At 49.2% G+C, this 15,530-nt stretch overlaps 2 protein-coding genes across 2 annotated transcripts in view; one reads left to right on the forward strand and one right to left on the reverse strand.

Annotated features, from left to right (window-relative positions):
* Positions 1-8,714: 8,714 nt before the first annotated feature.
* SBDS (SBDS ribosome maturation factor) lies at positions 8,715-12,937 on the reverse strand. Its single transcript, XM_058680560.1, has 5 exons — positions 12,697-12,937; positions 11,577-11,706; positions 10,543-10,743; positions 9,379-9,543; positions 8,715-8,878 (listed from the first exon to the last, which is right to left on the reverse strand). Exons 1-5 carry the CDS (start codon positions 12,822-12,824, stop codon positions 8,750-8,752), a joined length of 753 nt encoding a protein of 250 aa, XP_058536543.1. The 5' UTR covers positions 12,825-12,937; the 3' UTR covers positions 8,715-8,749.
* An 881-nt stretch (positions 12,938-13,818) lies between these two features.
* LOC101535365 (S-adenosyl-L-methionine-dependent tRNA 4-demethylwyosine synthase TYW1) overlaps positions 13,819-15,530 on the forward strand; it is a 72,343-nt gene continuing 70,631 nt past the window's right edge. Inside the window, exons 1-2 of the mRNA XM_058680819.1 lie at positions 13,819-13,997; positions 14,848-14,978. Coding sequence (XP_058536802.1) covers positions 13,994-13,997; positions 14,848-14,978 — 135 coding nt within the window. The 5' untranslated portion in view covers positions 13,819-13,993. The remainder of the gene's footprint in view (positions 13,998-14,847; positions 14,979-15,530) is intronic.

The following is a 15,530-nucleotide window of genomic DNA, read 5'->3' on the forward strand; positions in this document are numbered from 1 at the left end:
GCCTGGGAAAGCAAAGAACAATGGCCCAAGGCTTTGAGCACCTGCACGCGCATGGGAGACTTGGAAGAAGCTTCTGGCTTCTGGCTTTGAATCAGCTCAGCTCTGGCCATTGCTGTCACTTGGGGAGTGAATCAGCGAACAGAAGATCTTCCTCTCTGTCTCTCCTGCTCCCTGTATATCTGAATTTCCAATAAAAATACATAAATCTTTTGAAAAATAGCATTATGATAGATTTACTGAATTTAGATTCCCAGTAGCAGCTGCCTTGGCAGGAAAAGACCAAATTATTCTGCTGGCCTCTTTTCTTTAACTTAATTATGTTAATTTTTGATGATTTTTACATAGTTGATGAGGACGATAATGAGCCAGAGCTACAGGAAGGTGGGTGAGATCACCATTTCCACATTCTCTTTTTTTTTCCTTCCTGTTTTGCCAGCGTCTTCCGGCTGCCAGACCAGACATGCCCACCTCTGGAATACGGGCAGGAAAAAGTCCACACACGATTAGTTCAGCTGCCACTTCTTTTCTCATAGTTTTGATCCACAGTCAGTGGAGCCCATGGAGGTATAACATCCTGCTGTCCTTTCCTGTACAATGTGTTTTATAACAGCAGGCTCTTACTTTCTGATCTGTATTTACTAAAGAGTGCCACCTTTAAAAGCTATAACAGATTTGTTTTTCTAATAAAAGGTTCATTCCTCATTATAAAAATCTTCCCGGATCTGAAGGATCTTAAGGCAAGGGAAGGGACCTACACACTCACAGGCACGGGGGCAGTGGACAGCTCAGGCAAGGCGGCATGGGATGTGTGGGAGGGAAGAACGCCAGAGGAGAACATCACAGGTGAGGAATGCTCTCTGGGGAACTTCCAATGACCAGAACACTTATTTGCACTAGAGCTCCTTGATTGTTGATGTCTGTGCAACGGACAGCATGTCCAGGTGCATACGGGGGACATGACGGCCAGCTCACTTGCACCTGCAGGGGATGTCGAGTGCCACGTAAGAAGATAGAGAGCAGAACATGTCGGACAACTCTCCTGGGAGCTGTCTGGGTGAGTGGATGCACTAGGGTGGACTCTGTCAACCAACGGACTGAAAGAGAAAAGTAAGGGTTAATGCTTTTTCTGCTTCTGTATCCTGCTTGGCAAGATCAGATTAAAGGTAGGGGAATGGCCATGCTGGGCCTGACAATGGGAAGAGGGCCTAAGTTTCTGTCTCCTGATAAGTAAATTTCTTAGTCCAAGGAAATGAGGCCGGAGAATCCTGAGCTGGTGCCAGAATGGGCTATAAAACTTAGCAAACAGGCTAACACCTTGCAATACATGCCTATATGATGCCTGTACCCCTGGACATCGGGGCTTCTTCTCCTTGCAGAGTGGGAGCCTGTTCGCGAACGTCAATAAAATTCCTCTTGCTTTTGCAGCCTCTGACCTGGTTATTGGGAGCTTTCGGGCGGCGACTCCTGGGGCCCATACATGTTAAACCCCCGCGGTTTAACAGGACCTTGGAAGGATTTCCTCAACCTTGGAGCAGTGAAGCCAACAACAGCATCTTGGAACTATCAAATTCACCCAAGCAACCAAGCAACACCCTTGGAACATTCTTTTCCACACTGATAACAGACCATTGTGCCTTTACGTTAGCATCATCAGTTGGAAATGAAGACGTAAAGTGAAAGCAACAAGTGGAGTAAGTTAATTTTATTTTGAGATGCTTGCTCCATCACACACACAAAAAGTAGTAAACATACTAACAACACCCTCTTCTCTAACTGCACGCTTGAAGCTCACAGGCCACCTGTCACTGGCTTTCAACCGACCTGAAGACCCGCTTTTTGAAGGGAGAGAGGCAAAACAAGCATCGACTCAGACCTGGGAATCTGATACTTAGGCTTTACAGGTTCTCGTCCACCCCGGAAACACTGCAAGTCCCCAGCACGTGGGTGAGGGCGGCCGTTTTCTCCTACTGACTTAGGGTTGGCGACAACACTTAATTCACCCTCACCCTCTGTCCTAGCGTTACCCGGCCCAGCGGGCATGGTCCCCCAGAGGTCACTAGCCAGCGTCCACCAGATGGCGCCGCTCGGGCACCACAGCCCCGTTGGGACAAGGTCCTTACCCATGCTCCTCAGATCCGAGCCCTGGGCGCGAGCCTGGAAAGCCTGCTGGCCAGCACGGGCACCGGGACACGGCCTCAGTGTGAGGACCTCTCTGTGAGGAACGTCCAGAGCCGCCAAGTGGCCCACCCTGCCTGAGCTTAATTTCCAGAGGTGGCAGCCAGGGGAGATGCAGGTACCCCAACCTGTCCAGAGGTACCCAGAGAAAGGGAGAGCAGGGCTTGGGCGTTGGCACAGGGAGGGCTTCTCAAACCTGCGGTTCTCCTAAAGAACAAGGCTCCCCCATCGTCACACAGTGTGAGTGAGGGCCAAACTCCTTGGGACACTTGTGATTCCTTGGTATATGTCCAAGGAACCCCGAGTGCCACGGGGGGCCAGCAGCCCGCTCTGACCCACAAGGGTTTACTCTCATGGTTACCACGATGGGGCAGGGAGAGGAGGCATTGGGGCCACCCCCGCAGCTCAGTTCCTCTGCCCAGGCGCACCCTGGAATACAGCAGCACAAGCAGCTCCCACTGCCCGCTGATCCCACCCCTGGCCAGTGACGGGCAGGCGAGGACAGAACCCGCGGGTTTGGGCAAGAAAACAGCAGCACCAGGGACAACATGCCCGGTGTGCTCTGGATGTCTCTGTGCTTGGTGAGGCTCCTGCCAGTCACCCGGGCTGTGTCCACTGCTGGGGACTTCACAGCCAGGAAGCCCCGAGGCCCATTCCTGCCTCCACCCCCACCCATAGTCTGGTCGGCATCCAAAGAATGGAGGCTTCGCAAACAGACCCTCTCACCCCAAACCACACAAGAGAGGCTGCACTGGCGCCCTCGGCCTCTGCGCAGCCGTGTTCCTGCTGCCCACGCCCCTAACCACTGGGTTAGTCACTCCTCAGGACAGTGACAGTGGCCTGCCTGCCTCTACTCCTCCTTACCACGGGCAGCTCCATGGAGCACGGACCCCAGGATGAAGGCAGTGATGCGAGCCGCGGGGTCACCAGGTACGTGCTGCTCACCTGTGGGGCACCCCGGGCTCGCGGGCGCCTGAGTCACCCTGTGTACACGCAGCCAGAGCGGGGCAGGAACTTGCCCAGAGAACAACACTATGACGATGGGCAGCTCAGGGTCCAGGGCCATTTCCACTGGGGCCTGGAGTCTGATGCCCGCAGCCAGAGCCCCACGAGCTGCCTCTCTTCCGGCCGCTCCTCTGGGCGGGTGCCTGCGGCTATGGGGCAGGGGCCGCGCCTTGGCTGGGCGCTTGCGCAGTGGACATGCCGAGGGCTGAGGGCCGAGGTGAGGTGGCCGTTGGCGTCGTTGGCCGTTGGCGCTGTTGGCTATGCCGAATTAGGTGGTCTGGGAAGTACAAGGGAGAGTTTACCCTTGTGGGACCAGGAGAGGCCAGAGCCTACAGCAAAGCAGCAGGGTGGCCTAATCGGCGGCAGTGGGTCAGCTTCCTGTCCCTGGGCCTGCTGCAGCAGCAGGGCTGGTGGCTTGGCTGAGACGAGGCAGGAATGCAGATCTTCAGGGCCCGAGCCATGGAGGGCAGAGATGTGGACCTGCACCCGGAGCTGACAACAATCAGCTGCCCAGGACCACCGCCAAGTCCCTGACTCAACCCAGTGGGCCTCCCCTTCGTGCTGGACAGAATTAACCGAAGTCTTACCTCACTGTGCCACAGCACTAGTGCCTGCGTCAGATCCCACATGTTCCTGAGTTCTGTCATCACCGCTAGTCTGATAACATTGGTTCTGGTGAGCAAATACTACACTGAAATTGCTTATGATACCAATGTCATCCTTTTATGTGTGAATAACCACTTTCCCCTACATCCCACTGAGTGAACAAATTATCCCCGCCCCCATTGTATGTGCTTGGCACCTTTGTCGAAGATGAGTTAACAATGCATGTGTTGGTTTGATTCTGGCCTTTCTCTTCAGTTCAGGTGGTTTATGTGTCTGTATTGGCTGGTATCAGACTGCATAACTAACTGTTGTTCTGTAATACTTTTTCTTAGCCACACTATATTTTAATGAAATCAAAGTCTGAAATATCTCTATTGGCAGAGTCAGCTCTAGGAAGAACAATGTTATGGGTATCGGTATGTAACTTTTCTACACAAATCAAGCTTGATTTGTCAAAGACTGTGGATGATTTAAGTTGGACAGCTCTGCCACCATGGAATACATTCTAAGATCAGAAAGTGTAATGACTCCTGTATTGTTCCTGTTTTAGATTCCTGTGGGTGTTCAAGGCCTTTTTGCCTTCTATGTGAGTTTTAGAGATTCTTCTCCCCCCCCCCCCCCATTATAATGCTACCAGCCATTATGGAATCTGTTAGCTCTGACAGCATCTCTGATCTCTCACTACCCTCATATTTTCTGCCCTTGGTTCCATTGCCTACCTCATCCCAGTTACCAGCAAGGATGTTCAGGGGAGGCAACCCCAAGAGGCCAACTCTACAAGGCTCCAAAGTGAGCAGCTGCAGACTGGAGAGATGGCAAACGAAGAATTACACACTTCTGTATTGCTTTTTTTTTTTTTTTTTTTTGTAATAGGAATAACGAGTTTCAAAATTTTGTGAAATGGTATCCATTGGGGGTGCACTATGGATACAAATATCATCCATCACATTTCAAGACAGAAAATGGGACCTGGTACAGTAGCCTGGTGGCTAAAACCCTCACCTTGAAAGCCCTGAGATCCCATATGGGTGCTGATTCTAATCCCGGTAGACCTGCTTCCAATCTAGTTCCCTGCCTGTGGCCTAAGAAATCAGTCGAGGATGGCCCAAAAACCTTGAGACCCTGCACCCACATGGGAGACCTGAAAGAAACTCCTGGCTTGGATCGGCACATCACCGGTCATTGCGGTCACTTGGGGAATGAATCATTGGACAGGAGATCTTTCTGTCTCTCCACCTCTCTGTATATCTGACATTGCAATAAAAATAAAGTAAATCTTTTTAAAAATGGTATTTGGAATTCCTGTCTATGAGGCTGACTTCCAGGGTAGAAATGCAGGTAATAGAAATATTTTATGTGTTAGTATCAAGTATAACAAGGTACTTTTGTTGATATACTTGCTAGGCATATTTTTATTAGTATTGAAATGTCTGCCTTTGGACGAGGAAATGGAATCTATTTCTGGTTCCTTGTCTGTCCTGTGCCCAGTACTTAGGCTTCATTGTGAATGAATGAATGAGAAGTAAACTTGCAGCTACCTTGAATATTCCAAGTGTGCCCTCATTTGAGTGATACCCAATTCAAAGTCTAATGTTTGGTATGATACTGATTATGTAGAATTCATTCAAAGTTAAAGAACATATCATTCCCAGAGAGTGATGTTGTTTGCACCTTGATTGAGGAGGGGTAGGGGAATATAGTTACTAAGACACAGCACATTCACTGTACCAAAGAATGGAAAGAGTACTAGACAGAGATTCTGTCTCCATATGCTGATGGAGATGGGGTGGGATGCAATCCTCTCTCAACTTGGCTGAAAGTGTTCAGCTCACCTGCCCCTGTCCCACTAAAAAATACTAGAAAGTAAAGAAACCAAGACCTGGGTCCAGCTTTGTTCCGTGGTGGTCAGGAATGATACATGATGTGATTTTTTTTTCTTTACTGAAGCTTATTTTATGGCCTAGCCTATGGTCTATCCTAGAGTGAGCTTTATGTATTAATGACAAGAATGCGTGTTCTGCAACTGTGGGGAGAGACGTTCTGTAGGTATTCATTAGGTCCACTTTGCCCATTGTGTGGATCAGGTGTGTTGCTTCTTTGTGGATTGTCTAATCAGGCTGTCCATTGATGAAGATGAAGTGTAGAAGTCTTCCATTGTTATTGTATTGGAGTTTGTGTCTTTAGATCAACTAAAATTGTTTTACATACCCAGATGTCCTGACACTAGGTTCATATACTTTTTCTCTAGTCATTTATTTCTTCGAAGTATCTATTTTATTTCTTCTTATTATTATTTATATCCCATGATACACTTTTTTAATATAAGGGTTCCTCCCTTCCTCTCACCTTGCTCTCTTCCTGCCATTTTTCCCCCAAATTATCACAGTAGTATAGTCCCTTAGTAAGAGTTACAAGTTGACTTTGTGTATTTAATTGTGTCATGGTATGCTAGGTATAGACAAAGAAGTAAATCTGACATGCTGTAAAGGTATATTTAAATGTTTCGTTGGGAGTCCTACTTTTATTTGTGATTGAGATGTAGAATATATCTTTACTTTCTGGTACGCTGGTCTCCATTATGCAATTCACTGAAGAGGATATATGTATGCACTGGTCACTAACCTCTATTGATTTTGTTTAGTCTAATTGTTCATATTCTTTGCATGAAGATTGTCTTATATCAAAGAGAATATGTAGTACATATCCTTTTGGACTTATTTCACTAGGCATAATGGTCTCCAGTTGTGACCAATTTATTGCAAATGGTAGGATTTGATTCTGTTTATGGCTGTGTAGTATTCCATAGAGCAGGTACACTCATTTTTCCTCCATTCATCTGTTGACAGGCATCTTGGTTGTTTCCGTGTCTTTGTTATTGTAAATTGTTCTGCTCTAAACCAAGAGTTGTAGGCTGCTTTCTCATACGCAGATTTCATTTCTGTTGGATACATTTCCAATAGTGGGATGACTTGGCTGTATGACCAATTCTCCATCATCCGCACAGCACTCTCCATACTGACTTGGAAGAGGCTGCACTAGTCCACACTCCCACCAAGAGGGGATCAGGTGCCTTGTTTCTCGCATCCTCGGCAGCAGTTACTGTTAGTAGATGTCTGCATACAGGCAGTACTCACTGGAGTTAGGTGGAACCTCAGTGTGGTTTTAATTTGCATTTTCTCTAAAAGCTGGGAAAATTGAGTATTTTTTCATATCTCTAATAACCATTTTATATTTTATCCTTATGAAAAATATCTGCTCATGTCTTTTGCCCCTTTCACATGACTGTTTTCCGATTTTGAGGTTCTGAAGCTTTCTTATATCATAGGGATTAGCCTCCTGTTACTAACAGCGTGTAAACATTTTTCCATTCTCTTGTTTGTCTCCTTACGTCATTGACCATTTCCCTTGCAGCACAGAAGCTTCTGGTTTGATGTTGTCCCCTTGATTAGTTTGGCTTTTAGCTGCATGTGCTTTTGGTGTGTTTTCTAAGAATCATTTTCCTGCACCTGACATGATAGCCTAGCAGTTAAAGTCCTCGCCTTTCATGTGCCAGCATCCCATAGGGGTGCCAGTTCATGTCCTAGCTGTTCCACTTCCATTACAGCTCCCAACTTGTGGCCTGGGAAAGCAGTCGAGGATGGCTGAAAGATTTGGGACCCTGTATCCATGCCAGAGACCCAGAAGGGGCTCCAGGTTCTTGATGTGGACCAATTCAGCTCTGGCTGTTGAGGCCATTTGGAAAGTGAACAAGTGGGTTATAGTTATAGTTTAAGTACATCTTTATTGATAAGCTTGTACAACTTTTACCTTTTCCATTTAAGTGCATAAATAATACTATTCAGTTATGTTCCAGTAAAACCTAAGATTTAGCAGCTACTGTTTTTTTTTTTTTTTTAATTGGAAAAATCAGATATACAGAGAGGAGGAAAGACAGAGAGGAAGATCTTCCATCTGTTGATTCACTCCCCAGGTGGTTACAATGGCTGATGCTGTGCCGATCCAAAGCCAGGAGCCCAGAACCTCTTCAGGGTCTCCCACTCCGGTGCAGGGTCCCAAGGCTTTGGGCCATCCTTGACTACCTTCCCATGCTACAGGCAGGGAGCTGAAACGGGAAGTGGAGCTGCCGGGATTAGAACCAGCGCCCATATGGAATCCTGAGGCATGCAAGGCGAGGACTTTAGCTACTAGGCTACCAAGCTGGGCCCAGCAGGGCCTGTTCTAACCACTTATTTAGTTTTCCTAACAACATTCCAATCCTACCAAAGGAGAAAACAGGAAAGAATGGAGTTCAGGAACCATCCAGAAACACCAGTTACAGCTTACGAAAAGTAAGAGTGGTTTTATTAATTACATAAAATTTAAACTACATTAATACATCTTATAAACTGTAAGAATTAGAAATAAATGACTTTATTTATTACCAATAATAAATCCGAGTTATGGCAGCACATTTGAGGAAAATTATCTAAATTCTGTAGTCATTATATATATCTTTTCATATACTCAGGAAGCCACCACCCAGGTTATACATTAAGACACAATACAGTTACCCCTATACACATAGATTTCATTACACAGAAATTAAGACATTATATATATATATATATATATTTTTTTTTTTTAGTAAATTCTCTGTTCCAGACATATCCACCCCAAAAACTCTTTTTAATACAAAATTTCATGTTTTATCCACAAGAATTGTCTCAATCACTTTCATTTGGAAAGTTAAAAAGAAATGGACTCTGTATTTTGCGCTTTTCATTTTTGCCCGAACCCCGATTTATAATTAAAACGACATCTCTCTCTTATTCCTAGACTTGAATTGGAAAGTCTTGTTGTGCACACTAAGATGGGCAACATCAAACACCGTGGCTGAGGAGGTTCTGGCAGATCACAGAAAAGAGACAGTGCTACTGGACGTGGGAACATCAGCCGGGGTGTTTTACAGTCCGGGAGACTGACGTCATTCAAACTTCTCGTCTCCTTCCTCCACGTCTTTCAGACTCAGCACCTCCAACGAACCTCTGCCTTTGGTTTCCTTCTTAATGAGCTCATCGATTTCTCGGAAGCAGCCCGGGTCAATGAGGCACACCTGAAACACGGAGCACCGTTGTCGGCACTGGAAGACGAGCAACACAGCCAACTCTGCTCTGCCTTCCAAAGTCTCCCTCTCCCACATTCCAGCTGCCAGGGCGGCAGCTTGAGCTCTGGCACCTCAGTGGAGACTCCTTTGGGTTCCTCACTTTAAAAGGAGGAGCTGGGTTGTGGTCCTGTGTATGCTAGAATGGGCCTGTGCCATGACATAGTAAGTTAAGCCTCTGTCTGCCACCAGCATCCCATGTGGGCGCCAGTAAAACTTTCAAAGATGCACTAAAAATATATCATCTTAAAATGAACAGTGGGCAACGGAATCTTATCATGAGTAACTAAACAAACACAAAGAAACAAACACCCCAAGTGTTCCTAACTGTACATGTTATCCTGACCCTATGTTAGATTTAATATTGCTGTTTACAACTTGTTTTTCTTACACATTTATGACTAGGAAACACACTGTTCGGGTCCCACGGAGCAAAGAAACAGGAGCCTTACCATTTCCAGCTGCTGACTGTAGTCCTCGCTTTCCACGACCTTGATGAGCGGCTTGAGCTTCTCCTTCAGCTTCTTGCCCTCGTTCACCGGGAGGATGAACCGCAGTCTCATGTGTGCACGCTCTATCTTCATTTTCTCCTTCAGCTGCTTGATTACCTCCAAAGCCTGCAGTAAAGACACAAGCGGTGTGTGCAGTTTCTTATCCACTGCTCTCGCATTAGCCCGCGAAGCACCGAGAAACAATGGCGTTCCCACCCGGCTGGGTGAGGCCGTGGTGTTATCGTGGTGAATGGAACCCCCACACCCCCCAAGGAGACAGGGAAAGCATGAGTGAGCACACGGACAATTTCCTCAAGTCATTAGTTACTAGGGAAACACAGATCAAGGCCATGGTCAGCCACACTAGCATGGTTCTAACGAAAAGGCGATGTGGAGAAACGGGGGGCCCTTGTACTTCCGTGGTGGGAATGGAAAATGGTGCAGCCATTTTGCAAAGTTTAAATACTTGTTCTCCTGAGACCCAGCAGTTCCATTTCCAGTTCCAGGGCCATGAAAACATGACCACACAAAACCAAACAAATTTCACAGGATTATTCATAGTGGCTAAAATGCCTGTAAACTGACCAATGAACAAACATGCTGTGGTAGTTCCACACAGTTCTTCATAACAAGCAGCTGTACTGATTCACACCATACACAGATGAACCTTGAAAAGCCACAAATCATCTCATTCCATTTTCATGACAATGTCACAGAGATAGCTGCTAAGGGCTGTGGAAAAGGGGGAATGGAAATGACCACTAATGCATATAGAATTTTTTCTTGGATTGCTAAAAACCTCAACTTAGCAGAGAAGGTTCAAAACCTGTGTTTATAAACCACGATGTTGTACACTTTACAAGGAAGACTTCATGGCATGTGAATAATATATGCATAAAAGAGGGGTTACAACGATCCTTAAAACACCAAGTATTGTCTTTAAAGGATTGATGTCCAGTGTATATTTATGTTTGGTTAAAAAGGAACCCTGATCTTCTCCTCCCACACCCGCTTCCTTCCCCAAACCTCTCACCCACCTGCTCCCAGGCGACTCATCACCTTGCTGACTTCTTCAAGAACACTCACGCCCAGGGATAAGCTGTGAGGACGGTTCAGGCCACTCACCTGCTGTTTCGTGCTCTTGTTGGTTTTGACCGAATAGTGGATGTCTTTCATGGCTCGCTCTATCAGAATAACGGTGTATGGTCTCTTTGTTTCAGGGTTCACACATTTGTCGGCTACTATCGTTGCAATGTCCCTAAACATCTGCTCCAGCTGTGTGTGCCTCTCCTTGTCTGAAACCTGAAGTTCTCCTTTAGTCAGAATCTAAAACAAAGACACAGAAACCCAAACACTTTTAGGAAGCACTCTCTCACACAGTTATTTGCTAACTATAGGGACAAGTCACAGGGGAGAAAATTATCCTTTGTCTTCCTGAGTCACTCATGTGCAGGGAATGACCTGGGCTTCGCCTAAAGGACACCCTGGATTATGCTGGGGAAAGCTCAACTAGATATGAACAGATGAATAGTAGAAGTGGAAAACACAGTCACAGCAGATGGTCTAACAGAAGACACACCTGAAATTTTATTTTTGGATATTTTAGGAGAGCATTCAAGTTCTTCAGCTTTTGGAAAAAAAAACAAAAAAAAAAACAAGGTGCTTTAATTATTAAAGCGGTGCTGTTGGGGCCAGCAGTACGGTGCAGTGGATAGGGTTAAGTCATTACGTTGGACACCAGCAACACTTAGCAGAGCAGCGCATCGCTCTTAGTGCTGGCCAGTCCTCTTCTGATCCAACTCCCTACTGCACCATGAGAGCAGCAGCAGACGGCCCAAGGACTCGGGAACCTGCACCCACTCGGGGAGGCCTGGATGCAGTTCCAGCTAACTAGCTAGGATCTGGCCAAGCCTGGACCATCACAGCTATCTGAGTAGTGAACCACAAGACGGAAGTCCTGTCTCTTTCTCTGTAACTCTGCCTTTCAAACAAGGACATTTTTTAAAGCTCTAAATAAAGAAAGCGATGCTGCTTAAGCCTATATAATTGCATGGTAACCATTGTTCCCCCCAAAAAACTGGATACTCCGACATGTTTACGGGAACTTTTGCTACACATAAACGTGAGGGCTGGTTAGCATCGCAGCTGGCAGAGCGCACCTGTCTGCAGATTTCAGTCTGGTCGTCGGTTCCAAACGCGCTAATGAGGTCATCCTTCTTTGCAACCTGACCCTTCGAGACGTTCACAAACACCGAGTGGGTCTGCAGAACTTCATCGAGGTCTTTCTCCCTGGAGGGCGGAAGCGACAGTCCTACATGAACAACACTCAAGACACACAGCGCCGACAGGGCATACCGCCTGAACAACCCTCCGTCTCTCAGCTCGGAGCTGCTCCAGGGACGGCAGTGTCCTGGAGACCAGAGAACACCGGGTGGGTAGGGAGGGCTGTAGCTGCGGAATGCCTGTCCGCAGAGGGGAACTCAGGGATGCTGTTGGGCTCGTGGGGTGTGAGCGACACCACCTGTACCTGAACTCTGATCGTCACCTGGGAGACCAGACTCCCAGTATGCGTCACAGTGCCTGGCTTGTCAGCTTTTACAAAGACAGCCAAACAAAATCCCAACCCATCCACCCCACCCGAACCACTCCAAACAGGAGCTTAAGCCCCGGGAAGGACGACTTCTTCCATTCCTGGCACTGCCTCAGCCGCCAAGCCCCAGCTCAGGCCTGATGCGCGCGAGGAGGCTGCAGGGTCCTGCCAGGGTCCGGCTAGGGCCCACGCCTGTGACCTGACCGGGTCCTGCCAGGGTCCAGCTTGGGCCCACGCCCGCGAGCTGACCGGGTCCTGCCGGGATCCAGCTCGGGTCCACGCCTGCGACCTGACCGGGTCCTGCCAGGGTCCAGCTTGGGCCCACGCCCGCGAGCTGACCGGATCCTGCCAGGGTCCAGCTTGGGCCCACGCCCGTGAGCTGACCAGGTCCTGCCAAGGTTCGGCCCCGCGAGGAGGACGGGTCCTGCCAGGGTCCTGCCAGGGTCCAGCTCGGGCCCACGCCCGCGAGGAGGCCGTGTCCTGCCGGGGTCCAGCTCGGCCCCACGCCTGTGACCTGACCGGGTCCTGCCAGGGTCCAGCTCGGGCTCACGCCCGCGAGCTGATCGCGTCCAGCCAGGGTCCGGCTCGGGCCCACGCCCGCGAGGAGGCCGTGTCCTGCCAGGATCCGGCTGGGCCCACGCCTGCGAGCTGACCGCGTCCTGCCAGGGTCCCGACCGAGAGCCACTCACACGCCAGTGCGCCAGCCGACAACCTTGTTCTTGTAGCAGGCGATCTCGAAGCGCTTGCCCGCGCGCTTCATGCGCACCACGGCCACATTGGTCAGGCGGATCTGGTTGGTGGGGGTGAAGATGGACATGGTGGCGGCCCGCACACGCCGCGCCCGGCCTCGGCGGCCCCAGCCCCCCGCGGTAACGCCCCGGCGGCGACCAAGCCGCCTCGGAAAGCACTTCGCTGTGCGCCCCTCGGACTCGTCACCGCCCTCCCGGCGGACGCACTGCGCAGGCGTCAGAGGCGACGCGCTCGCCAGGTGAGGCAGAGGGAACAACCACGCCTGCGCGGAGAATGTGTGACGACATCTTCGCGCGACTGGAAAACGAGGCGCTCTTTCCAGGCGTCAATTGACGCCCAGCCAGGAACCCAAGAGCGCCGAAAGGCTGGCGTTTCATGTTTTAAGCACCGGGTGGAAACAACCCGGGGATGCTTACTTAGTTCCTGCGGAGTTCGGGGACCACAGCCACGCTAGCCTTCTTTACGAAAAGTTTTTATTCTAATGAAAGAGAAAAACGTGTCATGACCGCTCTTGTGCCCATTCCCGTGTGCAAAGGTGCACACCCTTCGAGATGAACCATAATTCTTTAATTTCCTCTAATGGCCAGTTCATACTCTAAAATCTCCCTAAAAATGCTGCTTTATAGTTGATTTGAGTCCAGATCAGATGGCGGACTGCATGGGCGGAAGTGTCTCAGCGTCCCTAGCCGGCATCCCATCTGCTGCTCATGTTTTTTCTGCCTGGCTGTAGCATTGCTTAACATTGCCTCCCGCCGGGCCCGCCCCTTTGCTCTCGGAGCCAATCCGGTCAGGCCTCCGTGCCCGCCCCTTTGTACTTCTAGCCAATCACATCGGGACTCTGCGCCCTCTTTTTCGATTGGGTCTGGGGAGCACTCTGGGCGGGACTTCCTGATCAGGACTCTGAATCCTATAGGCGGGCGTTTTAAGGAGCCCGCCCATTTCTACTCTCAGCCAATCCAAGCAAGGCCGGTTGGTCTCTGGCACTCCTGCCTAGAGCTCTGGGAGGTGATACAGCCTTGACCCGCCCCTCGTCTGTGAGCCAATCAGAGATCTGCCAGGAGCGCTCCGCCTTCCTCTCGGAGCCAATAAGGAGGGGCCTGAGGGTGGCATGGCTGCCCCCGCTTGGCGGCTCTGGACGTTCCTCACAGAGAGGTCCTCACACTGAGGCCGTGTCCCGGTGCCCGTGCTGGCCCGCAGGCTTTCCAGGCTCGCGCCCAGGGCTCGGATCTGAGGAGCATGGGTAAGGACCTTGTCCCAACGGGGCTGTGGTGCTCGAGCGGCGCCATCTGGTGGACGCTGGCTAGTGACCTCTGGGGGACCATGCCCGCTGGGCCGGGTAACGCTAGGACAGAGGGTGAGGGTGAATTAAGTGTTGTCGCCAACCCTAAGTCAGTAGGAGAAAACGGCCGCCCTCACCCACGTGCTGGGGACTTGCAGTGTTTCCGGGGTGGACGAGAACCTGTAAAGCCTAAGTATCACATTCCCAGGTCTGAGTCGATGCTTGTTTTGCCTCTCTCCCTTCAAAAAGCGGGTCTTCAGGTCGGTTGAAAGCCAGTGACAGGTGGCCTGTGAGCTCTAAGCGTGCAGTTAGAGAAGAGGGTGTTAGTATGTTTACTGCTTTTTGTGTGTGTGATGGAGCAAGCATCTCAAAATAAAATTAACTTACTCCACTTGCTGTTTTCACCGTGTGTTCTAATATCCAAATGTGGACGCCCAAGTGAAAGTAGGATGATCTCTTCTTGGTTTTCGTAGTTAGCGATATCACTGTGGCAAAAGAGAGAGAATCTTTCATCTCCTGGTTCATTCCCCCAATGAGCACACCAGAGGTACAAGGCCAGCGGAAACCAGGAGCCTCATCTTGTCTCCCACATGCGTGTGGGGGCCCAAGTACTTGGACCACCCTCTGCAGCTTTCCAGGCATATTAGCAGGGAGCTGGATTGGAAGTGGGGCAGCCTGGACTCTCAACCAGGCCCCTGTGGGATGCCATCGGTGTTGCGGGTAGTTGAAGTTTTTTTTTTTTGAACGGATGAACATTTTTTTTTTTCAGTACTTTAAATGAAGTTGCATGTGTGTATCATTTTAATCTTAGATCCTTCTTTGGATGCCTGGGACCTCTCTACGTCGTTACTGTCCTTATGGATAAACAGGTTTTACATTTACTGGGGCTTTGCCTTTGGCATTGGCCTTTGGGTCTGTGTACAGATTGTCATGAGGAAGCAGGTAAGAAGAGGTATTATTTATGTATTTCTTTATTAAAAAATGTGTCTTTATTTGAAAGTCAGATTTTACGGACAGAGGGGGGAGATAGAGATCTTCAATCTTCTAGCTCATTCCCCAAATGGCTGCAGTGACCCAAGCTGAGCTGATTAAAAGCCAGGAGCTTCTTCTGGGTGGAAACCTTCCTTTTTCTGTTTTTTTAAATAATTATTTTTATTGTAAAGTCAAATATACAAAGAGGAGGAGAGAAAGAGAGGAGTATCTTCGGTCCACTGATTCACTCCCTAAGCAGCAGCAGCGGCTGGAGCTGAGCCAATTTGAAGCCAGGAGCCTGGAGCCCCTTCCGGGTATCACACATGGATACAAGGTCCCAAAGTTTTGGGCCGTCCTCGATTGCTTTCCCAGGCCACAGGCAGGGAGCTAGATGAGAAGTGGGGCTGCTGGGATTAGAACCCACACCCATATGGGATCCTGGTGCATGCAAGGTGAGGATTTTAGCCTGTAGGCTATCACGCCGGGCAGAGGATTGAAACCTTCTTGGGTGCAGAGACCCAG

The sequence above is a fragment of the Ochotona princeps genome, chromosome 24 (genome assembly GCF_030435755.1).
Source record: "Ochotona princeps isolate mOchPri1 chromosome 24, mOchPri1.hap1, whole genome shotgun sequence".
Taxonomy (NCBI): Eukaryota; Metazoa; Chordata; class Mammalia; order Lagomorpha; family Ochotonidae; genus Ochotona; species Ochotona princeps.

Excerpts from the sequence above, each read along its gene's own strand:
- SBDS (XM_058680560.1), bottom strand. The coding sequence starts at position 12,824 with ATGTCCATCTTCACCCCCACCAACCAGATCCGCCTGACCAATGTGGCC. Across the intron at positions 10,744-11,576 it reads AGACTGAAATCTGCAGACAG|ATTCTGACTAAAGGAGAACT; the intron begins GTGCGCTCTGCC and ends TCTTTGTTTTAG. Across the intron at positions 8,879-9,378 it reads ACAGTCAGCAGCTGGAAATG|GTGTGCCTCATTGACCCGGG; the intron begins GTAAGGCTCCTG and ends TCCGTGTTTCAG.